Here is a 17,519-nt window from a genome sequence, read left to right on the forward strand (position 1 = left end):
ATTTTTTATTTAATAATTTTAAAAAAATAATGTACTCTTATTATCGAATTAATATGGACACGAAATCAAATTTATTATAATTAAAGTACTATGGGTATGAAAAATAATAACAAAGTACTTACATAAGATACTATGAATAATTAATAAATCAGTAATACTAAAAATTAAATATATAAAATTTCGTTCATTAAGACCTCATTAGCCGATATCTTATAAAATAATATAATTTATATTTGAATTACTACTAAACACTTTTAGAATTTGAATATTGTTAATAATGTATTAGATTTAATGAAATATTATATTATCAATTTTAAGAATAAACAAAATACTTTCTTGATTCAATTAAATATTTCTTTTATTAAAGAAAGTTATTTAGATAGGTAATTGAGCTATAAATGGATATTTTAACAAGTTATATATTTGTACAAAAATAATGTAAACAACATTTATGTGTGTGAAATTTGGTATCTCATATTTTCTCTAAGGACTCAATATGGTCGAGAAAAATTAATTTCATCACATCAACCATCAAAAAGCCTTTGGATTAGAGTAGAATTTTTAGTTCCGGATCCGTTAAGATCATATATATGCGGATCGGAGTATTATTTCATTTAAATAATTTAATATATTTTAAAGATATATTTAAATTCATTCTAAAATATATTGAATAACTTAATTCATCTTGAAAATACAAATACAATAATAAATAATTTCAATAATCCATACATTCTATTAGTTACTAACTATGTCTTCAAGATTCTTTATTTGCCAGATCAAGTAGGTTCTTGGCCCTTGGGTCCTAATTAATTGTATTACTTTTGATAAGTTTTAGTTTTTTTATATGTAAAATAGAAAATGCTCAAGTTATCAAGGTGTTCATGTCTTGTGGATCGTAAAAAAAAATATGAAACTGTTTTTGCTTATGCCTCTTTGTCAACAAATACTCCCCTAATCAAGGCTCTTTTTGGTCCAATTATTAGTGACCTATTGGTAACCTAAAGATAACCACCATGTACTTTATGCTAAGATCTTTCTTGAACTAAGCACAGCACCACCCTTAGCTAAAGCACCTTCTTGTTGTAGTTACTGGTCCAGATGAAATACTCACTCACGCCAAAAATCAGTATATGAGTATCCTGATGGACATGATTCATGTCTGGAGCTCTGGTAGACTGGTACTGTATATGCATCACTTCCAGAGATATTGTCCACAAAAATGGCTCTATCAAATGGAGTTCTCCAGGAGTGGTCTGATATGGCCGACGATATCAGCTTAGAACTCTACTCAATCCTATTCACAGTAAACTTATAAAACTGATGGTAATATTGTTCAGTGAGGATATTATATATATTTCTGTAGACCTAGACTTGCATTACATGGGAGCCTTTATATGGTACGGTGTTGATGAAGTTGAGGCCGGAATTCATGATGGAGGATTGATTTACCTTTATTTAGTTTTGATTACTTCGATTTCAATAACATTTCATTAGATATCCTACATCGATCTCGTTTTTAGATACTAGTCCACAAGATTTCTAATCACACGATCTAAGTTTGTAATGCTACCCTTTTCTATGATATTTTTGCGGTATTAAATACGGACAGATATCATTCATATATTACTTATTATATATTCTATTTGAGATTAGAACTTAAATGTAATCAACAATGTTCGGAAGCAGAAAAAATTCTTATTATTCTAGTAGTGGCAAGTACTAAAGAGCAAGGGAAGTCAACAGATGTTATGAATATATTTACACACACACAAAATAGACATTCAACAACACAAGCGGCCACCTGGGGACTATTTTTCTGCCGCTAAGTGCTGAGAAAGAGCAGTGCTCTCATGATGAGGAGCACTGAAAACTAAATTAAACAGTAACCACTATTAATTTCACCTTTTTTCAATAGGCTTTCCTGCTCCAAAGAAACACTGGTAAAACAATGCAATTTGTGGAGTTGTTTCGGAGATATAGCAAAATGCCAATACAAAGTAGCCGAAAACAGGCTTAATTTCTGATGGTATGAATCGAAAACAACGTTTTTCTACAGACCGACAGCATAGTGATGTATACAACGTATGTTCAAACCTGTAATTATGAGCAATACATTCAAAACAAAGAAAAATTTAACTTTCAAAAAACAATAATAATAAAGAAAACGTTTTAAGCAACAAGATCTGGAGAAACATATACTAGATAGGGCTGAATTCCATGCAATTATCATCAGTGGCAATGAATTTCCAAGTTTAATGATGAAAGTGTGAAGCATGATCAGATGCATGGTAGGGCCTTGATTTGTCCTAATATTCTTGTCCTTTCTGTTTGTGCCTTTCTTCCATGAGAGATCTTTCGAATATTAATCAGTGCAGAATGTTCTACAGGTGAGATTTCATACTCTCTCAACAGCATTGTCACAAATTCAACTAAAGTGATTATCTAAAATCCACCTGGTTTATTTAATTCAACACACAACTTTTTATCTAAACAGAAGGATATAGGGATGAAAAAGAAATGTTCTCTGATTTGTCAATTAATTAAGGATGCTAAAATTTCAGATGTAGAATATTGGTTTCCAAATGCATTTGTAGCCCTGTACTTAAATCATATATAAAAAGTAAATCCATTGCAGTGATTCAGGCTTTCCCTAGAACAGGAATATCAGAATATTTTTCAAAGCAAATGTGTAGATGACATGATACAACTTGAAAGTTGGAATTAGTTGAGACTCGTGCAGATGTGCAAAACTAATTTTAAATTTATTTCGGGCTTAATTTGATATATGTGACACTATTTTAATTTGGGATGAATATTACAATTTAATGGTTAAAGTGCGTATTAGGGTCATGCTCAAGAGAGAACCATAACATAGAACCTGGGAACCACTAAAGTTCTGCTGCAAAACCCTATATTTTACATGGATTTTCAGGATCTAAATCTAAAAACATGTTTTTTTTGCATCGTTGTATGTGTTCAGAAGTAATTTCAAAATATAATACATAAATAAGACATTTCTTTTCATGTGCAGCCGAGAGTTCTGCTGCAGAATCCTAACTAATACTAGAAATAAGGTAAGGGTTACCTGGGTTCTCTGTCTAATGGTTCTCTCTTGAACATGACCCTAAAGTATTAATGTTATTTGTGCGGAAAAAAAGGGTAATGTTATTTCATTCATATTTTGGCAAATACATTTTTCATCTACTTTCTTCTTCTTATAAAAAAATCTATTTAATTATGTACTATACAAGTTAAGATTAGCTTATTAATATTCTTTGTGTAATATTATATTTTTTTTTTCTTATTTGCTAAGGAATGTAGAACATCCAGCATCTTATGATTGGTAATAATTTTTAACTTCTCTCTCTAATTACTTAACCAAACTTGATATTTGGATGTGAGTCTGTAACTGCTAAAGCAAGCCTTGATGATCCACACTGTGTGACAGGAATTATAGACACTGTGGACGACGGTATTGATTGGGATATTACCCTGGACAACTCTCAGATTGACTGGGATATCGGCACTGTTGAGGAGGCGGACGATAGTAGTAATGGTTTAGCATCTTATGAAATTATCAATGCCAGTGATATTAAACATAGTTATTCCCAAAATGATGCTGAAATGACTGATCAGGCCTCATTAAAGAACTATCTGCACCTGTTAAAGAACTATCTGCACCTGCGTATAATGCTACGAATGAGACTCAGGAGAGAAGCCAGTTTCTGGAGACAGAGTACAGTAGTAAGGTCCTTGATGATGTATTTGAGGTAAAACTTGTCCACGATTTTGTTAAATTTCTGGAGAATTATCTTGATGTTTAAAGTTTCATCTCCTATGTAATAATAATAATTTCAAAAAAAAAAACTTAATGAATTTTAATATGTTAAGGTTCAAATTTTCATCTGCTGAAATACCTAAACATTTGTTATATGATTGCTATACTGTTTTCAGATTAAGGCGTTTCTTCATCAAAGATTGACCGAGTTGAGCAATGGAGATACTTTATCTTTGCAACATCAAGTTGAAGCAGTTGCTCCATTTGTTTTGCAGCAATACACTTGTGATGCAATTCATACAATGCTATCTGATATATCCTTGGCAATATCGTTACTGACGAATAGGAAAACACGAGACCTAATCATGATACTCAACTCCAAGAGGTGCTTGCTACCATATTGTTTTGTGTACTTGTTAATTTGTGTGTTCTTCTGTTGTAGATTTGTGCACTTTCGGATTGTGTACACATTCGTTTTCTTAGGGAGACTTTATAAGCATGCAATTTTCTCTGACTACATGTGTTTGTCTGTGTGTGTGTCTGTGTTTTCCCAGCTTAAATCCCAAAATCATTCTTTATGTGCATCAATTTGAAACTATTATGTGTTTTGGATGGAGCTTTAGTCAGTTGGATTTTGTTTTCCTGTGCTTTTGGCTAGTATAATACTTTTGTTGGTAGTATTAATCTTTTGTATATCTGTATTAACTTGTACTGTTGGTGTATTTTGACTAAATTGGTTTTATGATTCTAGATTTCTTGATCGACTCGTGAGTACCCTGGCTGGAAGAGAAGAAGAACCATCAAGTAAAGATGAAAGAGGCATTGAAGGACTTGGAAGTGAGACGCATGGAGCTCCAGAATTCCTTATCAAGTGAGTCCCATATCCCAGCTTATCTTTTCCAAAGATATATACTATATATTTGCTTCTAAATATTACAGCTATTTAGACAACTCCGACTGCATAACAAAAACTAGTGAACACTTTAGAGGTAACGGGGATATTGCAAATTTGGCGAAAAAGAGGTTGATGTGGACTCTTTAGTTCAGCAATTTGATGTTTGATTCATCACACATCCAGGGTCGAGAAGAAGACTTCCGTGCCTTTCTTTCGATTTTTAATTTGTGTTGTCTAGTCTCTAGCCATCTTCCGCTTGTCCAAGTACCAAAACGCTACACGATGTAGCGTTTACCTGTACTTTTTCTGTTATAGTATATAGCTTGCTCCTACCAGGTTATATACACAATACTCATTTTCACAGCTTGGGAATATAATTTGCACTTGTTTACATTGACTCCCTGTACAGACAAGTGACTTGTAATGAGAATTTGAAGTTGGAGGTTACAAAAATGCAGTCAGCCACAAGAACTCATTAACCCTTGGAAATATTGTCACCTTATCATGAAATGCAATTGTTTTAAACAATTTCATCCTCTACAAGTTGTGAGCCGAACGAACTCGTAAATGACAATTATTTCCAGAACTCGAGAATTGTATAGTCCACGAATTTGTGAATAATCATAACAAGAGAACATTGAATAGGATGGAGATGTACTCGATCTGGCAGGATCGACCTTTCATGCTGGGCCGCTGGCCATGTGTTTCTTAAGACTTAAAACCTACTATCTCATTATAAATCATCTCCAGATAATAAAATGTGCATATATGAAGAGACATGACTTAACTTCATCAACTTGAAGTGATGAATAACATAACTGTTTTTTTTTTTTTTTTTAAATAAACTTCAAACATCCGACATAAGTATCCCCAACACACATTGTGGATGAGACGATAATGAAGCTATTTAGCGTACAAGGAAGTCTAGCCAAATCAGAAGCCACCCTGTTTGCATGCTACTTAACAAAACCCAACGAAACTAGTTCTCTAGTCCTAAGAATATCCCGACATTGATCTACTAACATTCCTGCCTCCAATTGATTTTGGTTGTTTCCCTGGATTGCTTTCACGCTTAATAGAGAATCACTTTCGATTATAATCATATAGCCAGAGAAAGCAGAGGTCCATATTAGAGCTTCCAAAATCCCCACTAGCTCAGCTTCCAGAACATCAACCTTGCCAGCAAACTTCATTGTTCGACCATGGATGAATGTGCCATGATGATCCCGCAGAACCATACCAACCGAGAATGAATCAGCATCCGTAAAGACTGAGGCATCTACATTCAGTTTTAAAGCACCAACTTCTGGAGACGTTTACCTGTTAGGGTACTGAAGCTTCTCTTCCTGCAGAAAGAACCTCCCCATTTGTTTGCGCCTTCTGTGGGCGTTCCTCCACTCAGTAACCTGAGAAGAACTCCATGACATTACAACAGATGGTGGCATAGTTTTTCCTTCCCAGACTCGCTTGTTTCTTGCCCACCAAATGCCCCAGACCACTGTTGCTATCGTAACCAGATTATCACTAGATTCTGTACTCAGCTTCTGTAAGAACCACTCAGGTGCACTTGATGTTGCAGTTCAGGCTCTTGCTTGACCCAAGCATAAACTACTAAACTAGTTTATGTGGAAGCTTACTTGCTCCTTAACTACCAGAATTTCAATGCATTACTATATTGGCAATCGATAGAAATAAATCAAGCCAAGATCCTACTGCTCTATGTCCTGAAATACAGTTTTCTTTTTCTAATTCTTTTACAACAATATATAGCTTGAAAATAAAAACACAATAAATACACTCCAGGAACAAACAAGACAAATTAGAGAAAGTTTGTCCACCACAACAAAATGTTAATTAAACATATCCAAGGGTTTTAAACAAAAGGTGATCAACTTTTACGCTAATTAGAAGAACTGATACATGAAAACTCCATGCTAAATCATCATAAAAAGGGTAATAGCTATATCATACATATGACATTTCTTAAATCCTTGATTTTGTCATCTATGTAAACTGGCAGAAGAAGGATATGCAGAGTCCAAGTGCCTAGAACATATATTACTACTGAATCATCTTAAACTTAAAAGGACAATGTTGTGTGTGTCCACATGTATTGTTGTGGCAGTCGTGCATTTGAGTAAAACCTTCGACTTAGCAATGATGATTTCCAACACGGGCAACACCTAGTCCAACTTTTCCCAGCTTTTGCTGAATTACTTGTATTTCAGCGATCATTAGCTTACCATGTTTTATCTTCTAAAATATTAGTAGTCTTAACCAAAAATACAGAGATGGCCAGATACACAAGGTCCAGCTAATACACATCCAAGACAGTGGCGGATCTAGGAAATTTTATGTTAAGGGGCAAAAAAAAATTTAACATACAAATTAATGCAAGAAGATGAATCAAATGCACCCGTTCATTAACAAATAAGCCGTTTATATCTTTAAACATACAGTTATTATAATGAGACTCTTCTAATATGGATTCATGTGTACACGGAGAGTGAAATGGCAGAGGTTTAGCCTCTTCAATAATATTTATGAGATATGCAGACATGTATATACTATTCTAGTAGTAGCACTTAAAAGAGTAAAAAATGCTGGAAAATTCCACCAAACAAATCATCTCTTTAAAAAAAATTAATAGTACTTGCATATTACCAACATCAAATAAGAAAATAAGAGAAAATAAACGTAACAATTTTTAAAGGACAACTCTTGGCTTTTCAAATGACTAACCCGGACATCATCTGCACTCGACACCAACTTCAGCAGCCCTATATGGTTTATTTTTCCTCTTGCTCTCATTATGCCTGAAACCAACGGGCTTCATAGAATCATTGGTTTTATTTTTAATATCAGCACCTCTTTCTTTAACCATTCCATGATTTTCATTAATGTCTGAAGTCCTTCTTCTCTTTCTGCCACTCTCAATTACAGACGATGCATTTGTTTTAAAATATATTAAAAAATTTGGACTAATGCATGAGGTACATTATGAATATACAAGATTTAAGAACCTTGATCCTCCGATTCGTCCTCCCAATCTTTCTAGAATGTATCTTTCTAGAATGAATCTATATCATTATAGCGTACTCAGATCTTTCTTTGATCTTTGAATAATTATATTAAAATCAACTCTAAAACCATTTTTATATTAGTAACTTTTTTAATACCAAAATGATAACATACAAAATAAGATTTAATATTCATATTATGTAATTTTTTACCGTTTCACAACATAAATAAGTCATTTCCACCTTGATCAGAATGTTCAATACCAAAATGATAACACAAAAAGTCCATGGATCATTAGTAAGCAACGGAAAGATAATGATACTTACTTGTCGGGGCCTAATCATCGATGTCCAAGTACTGAAAAGTATTTCCAACGACTTTTAGCTCATCTACAATTATAAGAACGACAAATTAGGACCAAATCAATACACAAACAAAGAGTAACCCATAAACTCTAGGCCCAACTACTAGAAACTAATCTTACACCAAATATCTGATATATAAATATATATATATATATATATATATATATATATATATATATATAGGGGTGGGTTCTGGTACAAACTTACAAACTTTATATATTCAACACATATATAATTTGAGTTCAACATTTTTTTAACATATTTTGTTGAACATCGACTAAAATTGTGTTGGAGAAGTACATAAACTAACTTTTTAACATAAAAACTAAGCTAAACGTATTATATAACTAATATTTATGTTTCTAGACCCTACACAAACCCCAGAGGTATAGTTTAAGAATCTTTATAGATATATTCAACACAATAATAATTAGTGTTCAACACCCGATGTTAAACCCCATTTACAAATGTGTTGAAAGCACGATTTATTTATGCATTTTTTTTTAAAAATTGTGTTGTTTTTTCAAAAAATTTCAAACATGGATACTTTCTATAACTGAGGATTAACACGATGGGAGGATAAAAAAAAGTTTGTAAGTTTGTAACTTAAAAAAAATTATTTGATCCTATCCCTATATATATATATATATATATATATATATATATATATATATACATACATAATTATATATATATATATATATATATATATATCTATATATATATATATATATATATATATAGGCCAACATTCAAAAGAGGGACTCCTTATATGGAGTTACATAGTGCGCCACTACAAATCATCAATTTTATTATAAATTCTGTTATAGAATACATATAAAACGTGATTTTAATATAAAATACTATAAAATAAATCTATTTTAAGTAATTTAACACTTAAAATTTGATTAAAAAGGTATATTTTCGAAACTGATTCTACAACAGAATAATTCTGGATGATTATTATTCTGTTATAGAATCATGTTGAGATATTGCATAATTTTAGATGATCTTTGGAATAAAAAAATTGTATAACTTCGTTTTCGGTTTAATAATCAAAATTTGCAATTATATTTCATAAAAAAATATAATAGAATATATATTATGTATATATTTATAATGGCGTGCTACGTAACTCCATATAAGACGGTATGCTATGGAGTGCTACCCTATATATATATATATATATATATATATATATATATATATATATATATATATATATATATATATATATATATATATATCTGTGTGTGTGTATAATTTTTATTTTTAAAAATAAATTTTTTTTATAAACTATAAATAATATATATATTATTTATTTTAAAAATCGGATCGAATCGATTTTTTTCTGATCGGTTTCTAGTTATAACCGGAACCGAATAATCAGTTTTGGTTTCCGTTTCAAAATTTTCAGTTTTGGTTCCGATTCGATTTTATACGGTTCGATTTTTAACGGTTTTAGCGGTTTCGGTTTCGGTTTTTTCTCACCCATAGTGTATTCTACACTATAAGAGCAAGTCCAACACTATGCTAAGAGGTTCCCTAAAAATATTATAAAATAATATGTCTTAGTGATTTAGCACAAGATTTAGCACATGAGATCCAATAGTACTCCCTATATCCATTCCATATTATTATAATAATATTAAATTTAAACAACTGCATAGTGGAGGAGAGAGGGAAATGATGTGGAGGAGAGAGGGAAATGAATATTTTAATGATAAAAATAGTTTAGAAGTGGCTAGCATATTCTAAAAATAGGGAAGGGGAAGCTTGTGCACATCACTAGCATAGTGTTGGAGTGCAATTTTATCCCATATTCCCTATTTTTGGATTTAAGATTTGATTTAGCACACCTATTGGACATGCTCTAACCTTGTCAACGGTTACCCCTTATGTTTTTTTATTGAAAATAATAAATAAATAGCGTTACAAACATATTAAATTACTAGATATAATTTTTTTATCTCACTAAATTATAACCAAAAATTTATCATACGGAATTATGATAATAACTCCTAATACTAGATAGGATTAGGGCGGGTTATATGTTAAACCCCAACCAACCCAATTAGTTCAATTTTCTTAATTTTTAACCCAACTAAAACTCAGTTTAAATTTCATCAAGTTGGGTCAGTTAGAATTTATTTCGGTTTGGGTCGGCTAGAATAAGTTACTAAAAATGAGCATGAAATAAGATCATATAGTTTTGTAATTTCACAACATTTTCGAGACAAGTTGAGCTCATTATCGCGTTTGTTTGCTAATAGTTTAGTTCCTATTAAGCAGAACTATTAAATTTCATTATACATAATTTGTTTGATTTGAAATTGTTTCACGCACTTATTATGAATTAAAGTGATATGTGATATAATGTTAATTAGTTTAGATAGAACGAAAACTAAAATTGTTTTAGTAAAAACAAATAAAATATGCGGGTCAGGTTAGAATGAGCGGGTTATACGCAAGATCCTAACCCAACCCATTTAAGTCGGTTTTAATAATTTTCAACACAATCAAAATTTGGTTTAAATATTTTCGAATTGGTTTGAGGTCGGGTTGGGTCGGTTTCTGGTAACCCATGGGCACCCCTAGACAGGATAATATCACCATAAGAAACCCTAGAGCAACACATGCATGAACACACTTTTCAATCAAGATCACCCAACGGAGGCTCGCGAGCGAGTAGCGAGAAGCGTGGGACGCGGCTGCGCTATGGGTGAACGTAAGAGACAACACACTTCCAGGATTCTGAGCGGATGAGGGTGTCAAGCTGGTCAACAATGTCAAAGATTTGAGTTGAATTCATGAACAATTGCTTTAATTTTGTGTCAACTTGACTATATTCGAATATAAACACTAGACCAGAAGTCCGTATATATATGACATTAAAACCAAGACTTGCCTATAATAAAATGCAGCTTCAAACAACAACATTGACTTGTACTCTTTTTTAAGGTGAAGTAGATCTAGGGATGGCAACGGGTCGGGTTTCTTGAGATCCAGATCTGGTTCATTATGTCGGTCCGGGTCTATATATCTAAAATGAAGATTCAAATCTGATCCGTCGGATTTTTTCTGGTTCGGGTTTAATTCGAATATTTAATAAATATACTTATCAAAAATGTGATGATTAATTTATTTTAAGATTTAGGTTTATAAAAAAGGGGCTTTACATGTTTCATTTAGTACAATAAATAGGTGAAACATGCTAACTTAATTATTTACAATCATCCAACTTATTGCTTATATTTTTTTTTATTATATTTTGATTATTTATTGCTCAATAATTAAGAAAAATATAATATTGGTGAAATGAATTTAGATTACGTATCGCGCATATAAAATTATACTTATGTCGAATGTTTGAAGTTTAATGAAATTTTCGTTATTCAAAAAAGAGAATAAAATATTAATATACATAGCTAATAATTCATAATATTTCAAGATATATACTATACATTTCGCGCGCGCGCACACACTCCATCCATTTCTCTAGGTTTTTTACGTGCACTGTTTGCATGCATTTTGAGTCTCCTATAAATTAAGTATAGTTTCATAACCTTTTTTTCAAAACTTTCTTTTATGAATAAAAGTTTAAGTATCAAACTTTTATTCAGAGTAAAAAAAAATTTAAAAACATATTATATAATTATACTTTAAATGAGTGTTGAAAAGCGTGCCAAAAGGTAACGTAAAGAAATGAGGAGATAGAGCGAGTAATATATATTTTATATCAGGTTTAGGGTTCGGAGTTCAGATCAGGTTCAAATCGGGTTTCGGATTTCAGGTCGAGTCTTGGTTCAGGATACTTAAGATCCAGATTCAGATCCAACTTTTTTGAGTCTAAGGATAAGATTCATATCTAGATCTAAAAAAACCGGATTCATGTATATTTAATTGAATCGAAACAGATCAGGTATTTATCGGGTCGGATAAAATAATGAATAAATGCGCAAGATTCGTCAAACAATTGATTGGAGCCGGATTCAGATCCAATATTTTGCGGGTGTCCGTTAGATATGGTTCAAACTATAATGTCACTTGGCCTTGACATTTTCGCCTACACTAGTTTGGTGGAACTGGGATCCGCGTATGGCGTCATGGACTCATGTTCTCGTGCAAGCCCAAAATATAAGTTCGGGCTATGCACTAAACATTTGGGCCTAGAACAAGAATAGGGTGTACATATTTCATAACTGATGATTACATTTGGGCCGTCACCTGTAACTACAAAACAAGTTGTGATCAACCAAAGCGGAAACTCCCCCAAATTACAGAAAGCTAGAAAGGCTCTGATAAAATTAAAATTAGGGTTCGAGGATGAATACCAAATTGGAATCTTCTTCCGATAAAAGGAAGCGTAAATTAGAGAATGGGGATAATGGCGGCAGTTACTACGAAGATCTGAAGAGGAGTGAAGTATGCGAATTTATTATAATCATCGTCTATGATTTTAATTTCGCGTTGTTTAATTTTGTGTTTATATGCGTATGTTTTGTAGAATTTTGAGGTCGGAGACTATCCTATACCTTGGGTACACTATCCGCAATTTCCTGGTGATCGCTTACAGTTTTGTACTGGTGGTTCTATGGTTCTTAAAGTTTATGATATATCACGCTCCTCTAAGGATTATAGACCCGTTGAACTTGTGCAACTGCTTTGTTACTCTAGGTTGGCTATGGCCTTTTACAACATAAGGATGGTAAGTATGTTCACTTTTTCGGTACTTTTTTTTGATATCCTGTTAGATTGCCATTCAGTCGCTTTGGTCTATAATATATACCTGACCTGTCGGGATTTAAGAACATATATTAAATTTTATTATACCTGTTACTCATTTTGTTATTATGCATTCCTACAGGGTACAAACTTTTCTGTTGTCAAAGTCCTCATGGCAACAGCACAAAACTCACCGGTTTACACTAAATATGTTACTTTTGAAGCTGAAACGAATTCGGGGGGTTCCGTTATCTTCCAAACTAAAATATTTGTTTATTACCGCCCATGTTTCAAGATTGAGATTTCGTTTGTTAGGATCAAACCTGATTGCAACAACTCCCAGCCTTCTGATTTGGATCACATTGCTGTTGTTGATGAAGGCGCCCTCCTCTCTCGAGTCATCAGTACATATACCACCGTATGTTTACGTGCTCCTTTAAAGTTTTACCCTTGGCTTTACTTTCCTTTTTATTGCACGTATATATACTATTCATATATTTGAATGCCTGATCACTGCAGGACTCAGCATTGGATTCTCAATCTAGTTTAGCCCTTTATCTCTCCCAGTTTGCTCTTGTTAGCCATGACGTCTTCGTGGTCCGTCTTTCATTCTCTACTACACATAAGTAAATCTTTTTGTTTTTTATTAAAAAATCCCATTAATTGTTATTATCTGAAGAATCTTTCTGAAATTAAAAATACAGTTGAAACAATTTCGTGTTGCAAAGCATGACATTGAGTCGCTCAAAGTTCTCCAGCTAGTAAAACTTGATTCCAGGGTTCCAAGTTACCTTATCACTTTTGAAGCTTCCCTGCTTGCTGAGACTGATAGGAAAAGTGTTGAAACCTTCGAGACAAAAATATGCATGCCTACCCTCTTCCCGGCTACAACTATAGAGTTGAGTTCAGAAGCACAAGTGATTACAGGTAACTCCCCCCCCTTTAATGAATCTCATCTTTCATTTTGTCATGATGTGTATTTCTAGTTCTTGTTTCCTCACTGGACTTGTGTATAGACTTTGAAATAATATACCTGTGAAATGTTAAATTTTCTGCTTTTACTGATATAAATAAATCAGAAGATAATACGTAATCAAGGATTTGGCTGTTCATGTGAAATGTGAATATGTTGTTGCTTGTTGGCACTACTACAAAATTGAGCTTGCATAGCATTTATTTTTGTACTTGCGTAGCGTTTTTAAACGCTATGTAAGCCAGTGCTATGCTAGTGAACGTGGCTTGCATAGCGCTTTTCTTAAACGCTATGCAAGTGCTCTACTTAGAAAGCGTTTATGAAAAACGCTATGCAAGCCACATACACTTACATAACACTGGCTTACATAACATTTAAAAGCGCTATGCAAGTATAAAAATAAACACTATCCAAACCTTTTATTACACGTAATATCCAAACCTTTTATTACACGTAATATCACTTAGAAGGATTTAGGGATGAAAAAGAAATGTTCTCTGATTTGTCAATTAATTAAGGATGCTAAAATTTCAGAATATTTTTCAAAGCAAATGTGTAGATGACATAATACAACTTGTAAGTTGGAATTAGTTTAGACTCGTGCATATGTGCAAAAATAATTTTAAATTTATTTCGGGCTTAATTGTGATATATGTTAATTATATGACTCTATTTTAATTTAGGATGAATATTACAATTTAATGGTTAAAGTATTAATGTTATTTGTGCGGAAAACAGAAAAAGTAATGCTGTTTTATTCATATTTTGGCAAATACATTTTTCATCTACTTTCTTCTTCTTAAAAATCTATTTTATGTACTATACAAGTTAAGATTAGCTTATTAATATTCTTTGCATATTATTATTTTTTTTTCCTTATTTGCTAAGAAATGTGGAACATCCACCATCTTATGATTGGTAATAATTTTTAACATCTCTCTCTAATTCCTTAACCAATCTTGATATTACCCTGGACAGCTCTCAGATTGACAGCTGGGATATCGCACTGTTAAGGACGCGGACGATAGTAGTAATGGTTTAGCATCTTATGAAATTATCAATGCCGGTGATACTTAACAGAGTTATTCCCAAAATGATGCTGAAATGATTAATCAGGCCTCATTAAAGAACTATCTGCACCTGCGTACAATGCTACGAAAGAGACTCAGAAGAGAAGCCAGTTTCTGGAGACAGAGTATAGGAGTAAGGTCCTTGATGATGAATTTGAGGTAAAACTTGTCCACAATTTTGTAAAATTTCTGGAGAATTATCTTGATGTTTATAGTTTCATCTCCTATGTAATAATAAAAATTTCAAAAAAAAAAAGACTATATGAATTTTAATATGTTAAGGTTAAAATTTTCATCTGCTGAAATACCTAAACATTTGTTATATGATTGCTATACTGCTTTCAGATTAAGGCGTTTCTGCATCAAAGATTGGCCGAGTTGACCAATGGAGATACTATATCTTTGCAACATCAAGTTGAAGCAGTTGCTCCATTTGTTTTGCAGCAATACACTTCTGATGCAATTCATACAATGCTATCTGATATATCCTTGGCAATTTCGTTACTGACGAATAGGAAAACACGAGACCTAATCATGATACTCAACTCCAAGAGGTGCTTGCTACCAGATTGTTTTGTGTAGTTGTTAATTTGTGTGTGCTTCTGTTGTAGACTTTATAAGCATGCAGTTTTCTCTGTGTTTTCCGAGCTTAAATCCCAAAATCATTCTTTATGTGCATCAATTTGAGACTATTATGTGTACTTGTTTTCTTGTGCTTTTGGCTAGTATAATACTCTACTTTTGTTGGTAGTATTAATCTTTTGTATATCTGTATTAACTTGTACTGTTGGTGTATTTTGACTAAATTGGCTTTATGATTCTAGATTTCTTGATCGACTTGTGAGTACCCTGGAAGAGAAGAAGAACCATCAAGTGAAGATGAAAGAGGCGTTGAAGGACTTGGAAGTGAGACGCATAGAGCTGATGTGGACTCTTTAGTTCAGCAATTTGATGTTTGATTCATCACACATCCAGGGTCGAGAAGAAGACTTCCGTGCCTTTCTTTCTATTTCCAATTTGTGTTGTCTAGCCTCTAGCCATCTTCCGCTTGTCCAAGTATCAAAACGCTACACAATATAACGTTTACATTTACTTCTGTTATAGTATATAGCTTGCTCCTACCAGGTTATATACACAATACTCAGTTTCACAGCTTGGGGATATAATCTGCACTTGTTAACATTGACTCCCTGTACAGACAAGTGACTTGTAATGAGATTTTAAAGTTTTTTTTTTTTTTTTTTTTTTTTTTTTTTAACGTAGGAACCCGCAGCCGCTACCCTTCGGGTGCGCACTGGGTACGCAATAGCCTGCAAACTACGTGAACCAAGGTAAACCGCACCTAAGCGCGACAGGCTCTGATCCAGGAGGCATTACAAAAATGCAGTCAGCCACAAGAACTCGTGAACCCTTGGAAATATTGTCACCTTATCATGAAATGCAATTGTTTTAAACAATTTCATCCTCTACAGGTTGTGAGCCGAACGAACTCGTAAATGAAAATTATTTCCAGAACTCGAGAATTGCATAGTCCACAAATTTGTGAATAATCATAACAAGAGATAAGTCCATATCATTTAGAGAGCTGATATTTAGCAGTACAAATATCCAGAGAACTGGGACTGCACAAAACCTGCATTCGGAACTACATATAAAACATTGAATAGGATGGAGATGTACTCGATCTGGCAGGATCGACCCTTCATGCTGGCCATGTGTTTCTTAAGACTAAAACTTACCATCTCATTATAAATCATCTCCAGATAATAAAATGTGCATATAGGAAGAGATATGACTCAACTTCATCAACTTGAAGTGATGAATAACAGAATTGTTTTTTGTTTTTTTCAAAATAAACTTCAAACATCCGACATAAGTATCCCCGACACACATTGTGGAGGAGACGATAAATCAATGAAGCTATTTAGCGTACAGGGAAGTCTAGCCAACTCATGAGCCACCCTGTTTGCATACTTCTTAACAAAACCCAACGAAACTAGTTCTCTTGCCCTAAGAATATCCCGACATTGATCTACTAACATTCCTGCCTCCAACTGATTTTGGTTGTTTCCCTGGATTGCTTTCACGCTTAATAGAGAATCACTTTCGATTATAATCGTATAGCCAGAGAAAGCAGAGGTCCATCTTAGAGCTTCCAAAATCCCCACTAGCTCAGCTTCTAGAACATCAACCTTGCCAGCAAACTTCATTGTTCGACCATGGATGAATGTGCCATGATGATCCCGCAAAACCATACCAACCGAGAACGAATCAGCATCCGTAAAGACTGAGGCATCTACATTCAGTTTTAAGGCACCAACTTCCGGAGACGTCCACTTGTTAGGGTACTGAAGCTTCTCTTCCTGCAGAAAGGACCTCCCCATTTGTTTGCGCCTGCTGTGGGCGTTCCTCCACTCAGTAACTTGAGAAGAACTCCATGACATTGCAACAGATGGTGGCATAGTTTTCCCTTCCCAGACTCGCTTGTTTCTTGCCCACCAAATGCCCCAGACCACTGTTGCTATCGTAACCAGATTATCACTAGATTCTGTACTCAGCTGCTGTAAGAACCACTCAGGTGCACTTGATATTGCAGTTCAGGCTCTTGCTTGACCCAAGCATAAACTACTAAACTAGTTATGTGGAAGTTTACTTGCTCCTTAACTACCAGAATTTCAATGCATTACTATAT

The 17,519-nt window shown here is 33.4% G+C and overlaps 2 protein-coding genes across 6 annotated transcripts; both read left to right on the forward strand.

Moving 5' to 3' along the window:
* The first annotated feature begins 3,215 nt into the window (after positions 1-3,215).
* On the forward strand, positions 3,216-5,265 carry LOC108194823 (uncharacterized). Of its 3 annotated transcripts, none has more exons than XR_010285276.1 (5): positions 3,216-3,343; positions 3,449-3,770; positions 3,955-4,163; positions 4,530-4,649; positions 4,718-5,265. XR_010285276.1 is itself a non-coding variant. In XM_064080752.1 (3 exons), exons 1-3 carry the CDS (start codon positions 3,337-3,339, stop codon positions 3,980-3,982), a joined length of 357 nt encoding a protein of 118 aa, XP_063936822.1. In that variant the 5' UTR covers positions 3,216-3,336; the 3' UTR covers positions 3,983-4,282. The 3 variants fall into 3 exon arrangements, 1 of the variants encoding a protein (XP_063936822.1); XR_010285277.1 differs by having other exon boundaries at positions 4,766-5,263; XM_064080752.1 differs by lacking the exons at positions 4,530-4,649; positions 4,718-5,265 and having other exon boundaries at positions 3,955-4,282.
* A 7,021-nt stretch (positions 5,266-12,286) lies between these two features.
* Positions 12,287-15,882, forward strand: LOC108195441 (uncharacterized). 3 transcript variants are annotated; one of them, XM_017362404.2, is made up of 8 exons: positions 12,288-12,484; positions 12,567-12,767; positions 12,927-13,202; positions 13,304-13,381; positions 13,489-13,711; positions 14,736-14,986; positions 15,173-15,381; positions 15,652-15,882. In XM_017362404.2, the coding sequence occupies exons 1-6, from the start codon at positions 12,386-12,388 to the stop codon at positions 14,768-14,770; spliced, it is 912 nt and encodes a 303-aa protein (XP_017217893.1). In that variant the 5' UTR covers positions 12,288-12,385; the 3' UTR covers positions 14,771-14,986; positions 15,173-15,381; positions 15,652-15,882. The 3 variants fall into 3 exon arrangements, with proteins under 3 accessions (XP_063936820.1, XP_017217893.1, XP_063936821.1); XM_064080751.1 differs by having other exon boundaries at positions 15,272-15,381; XM_064080750.1 differs by lacking the exons at positions 14,736-14,986; positions 15,173-15,381; positions 15,652-15,882 and having other exon boundaries at positions 12,287-12,484; positions 13,489-14,088.
* The last annotated feature ends 1,637 nt before the right edge of the window (positions 15,883-17,519 follow it).

The sequence above is a fragment of the Daucus carota genome, chromosome 7, assembly GCF_001625215.2.
Source record: "Daucus carota subsp. sativus chromosome 7, DH1 v3.0, whole genome shotgun sequence".
NCBI lineage: Eukaryota > Viridiplantae > Streptophyta > Magnoliopsida > Apiales > Apiaceae > Daucus > Daucus carota.

Bases quoted from the DNA above. Each gene is read 5' to 3' on its own strand.
- LOC108195441 (XM_064080750.1), top strand. From the start codon at position 12,386: ATGAATACCAAATTGGAATCTTCTTCCGATAAAAGGAAGCGTAAATTA. The intron at 12,768-12,926 runs GTAAGTATGTTC...GCATTCCTACAG, and splicing joins CCTTTTACAACATAAGGATG to GGTACAAACTTTTCTGTTGT. The intron at 13,382-13,488 runs GTCCGTCTTTCA...TTAAAAATACAG, and splicing joins TTAGCCATGACGTCTTCGTG to TTGAAACAATTTCGTGTTGC.
- LOC108194823 (XM_064080752.1), top strand. The intron at 3,771-3,954 runs GTAAAACTTGTC...TACTGTTTTCAG, and splicing joins TCCTTGATGATGTATTTGAG to ATTAAGGCGTTTCTTCATCA.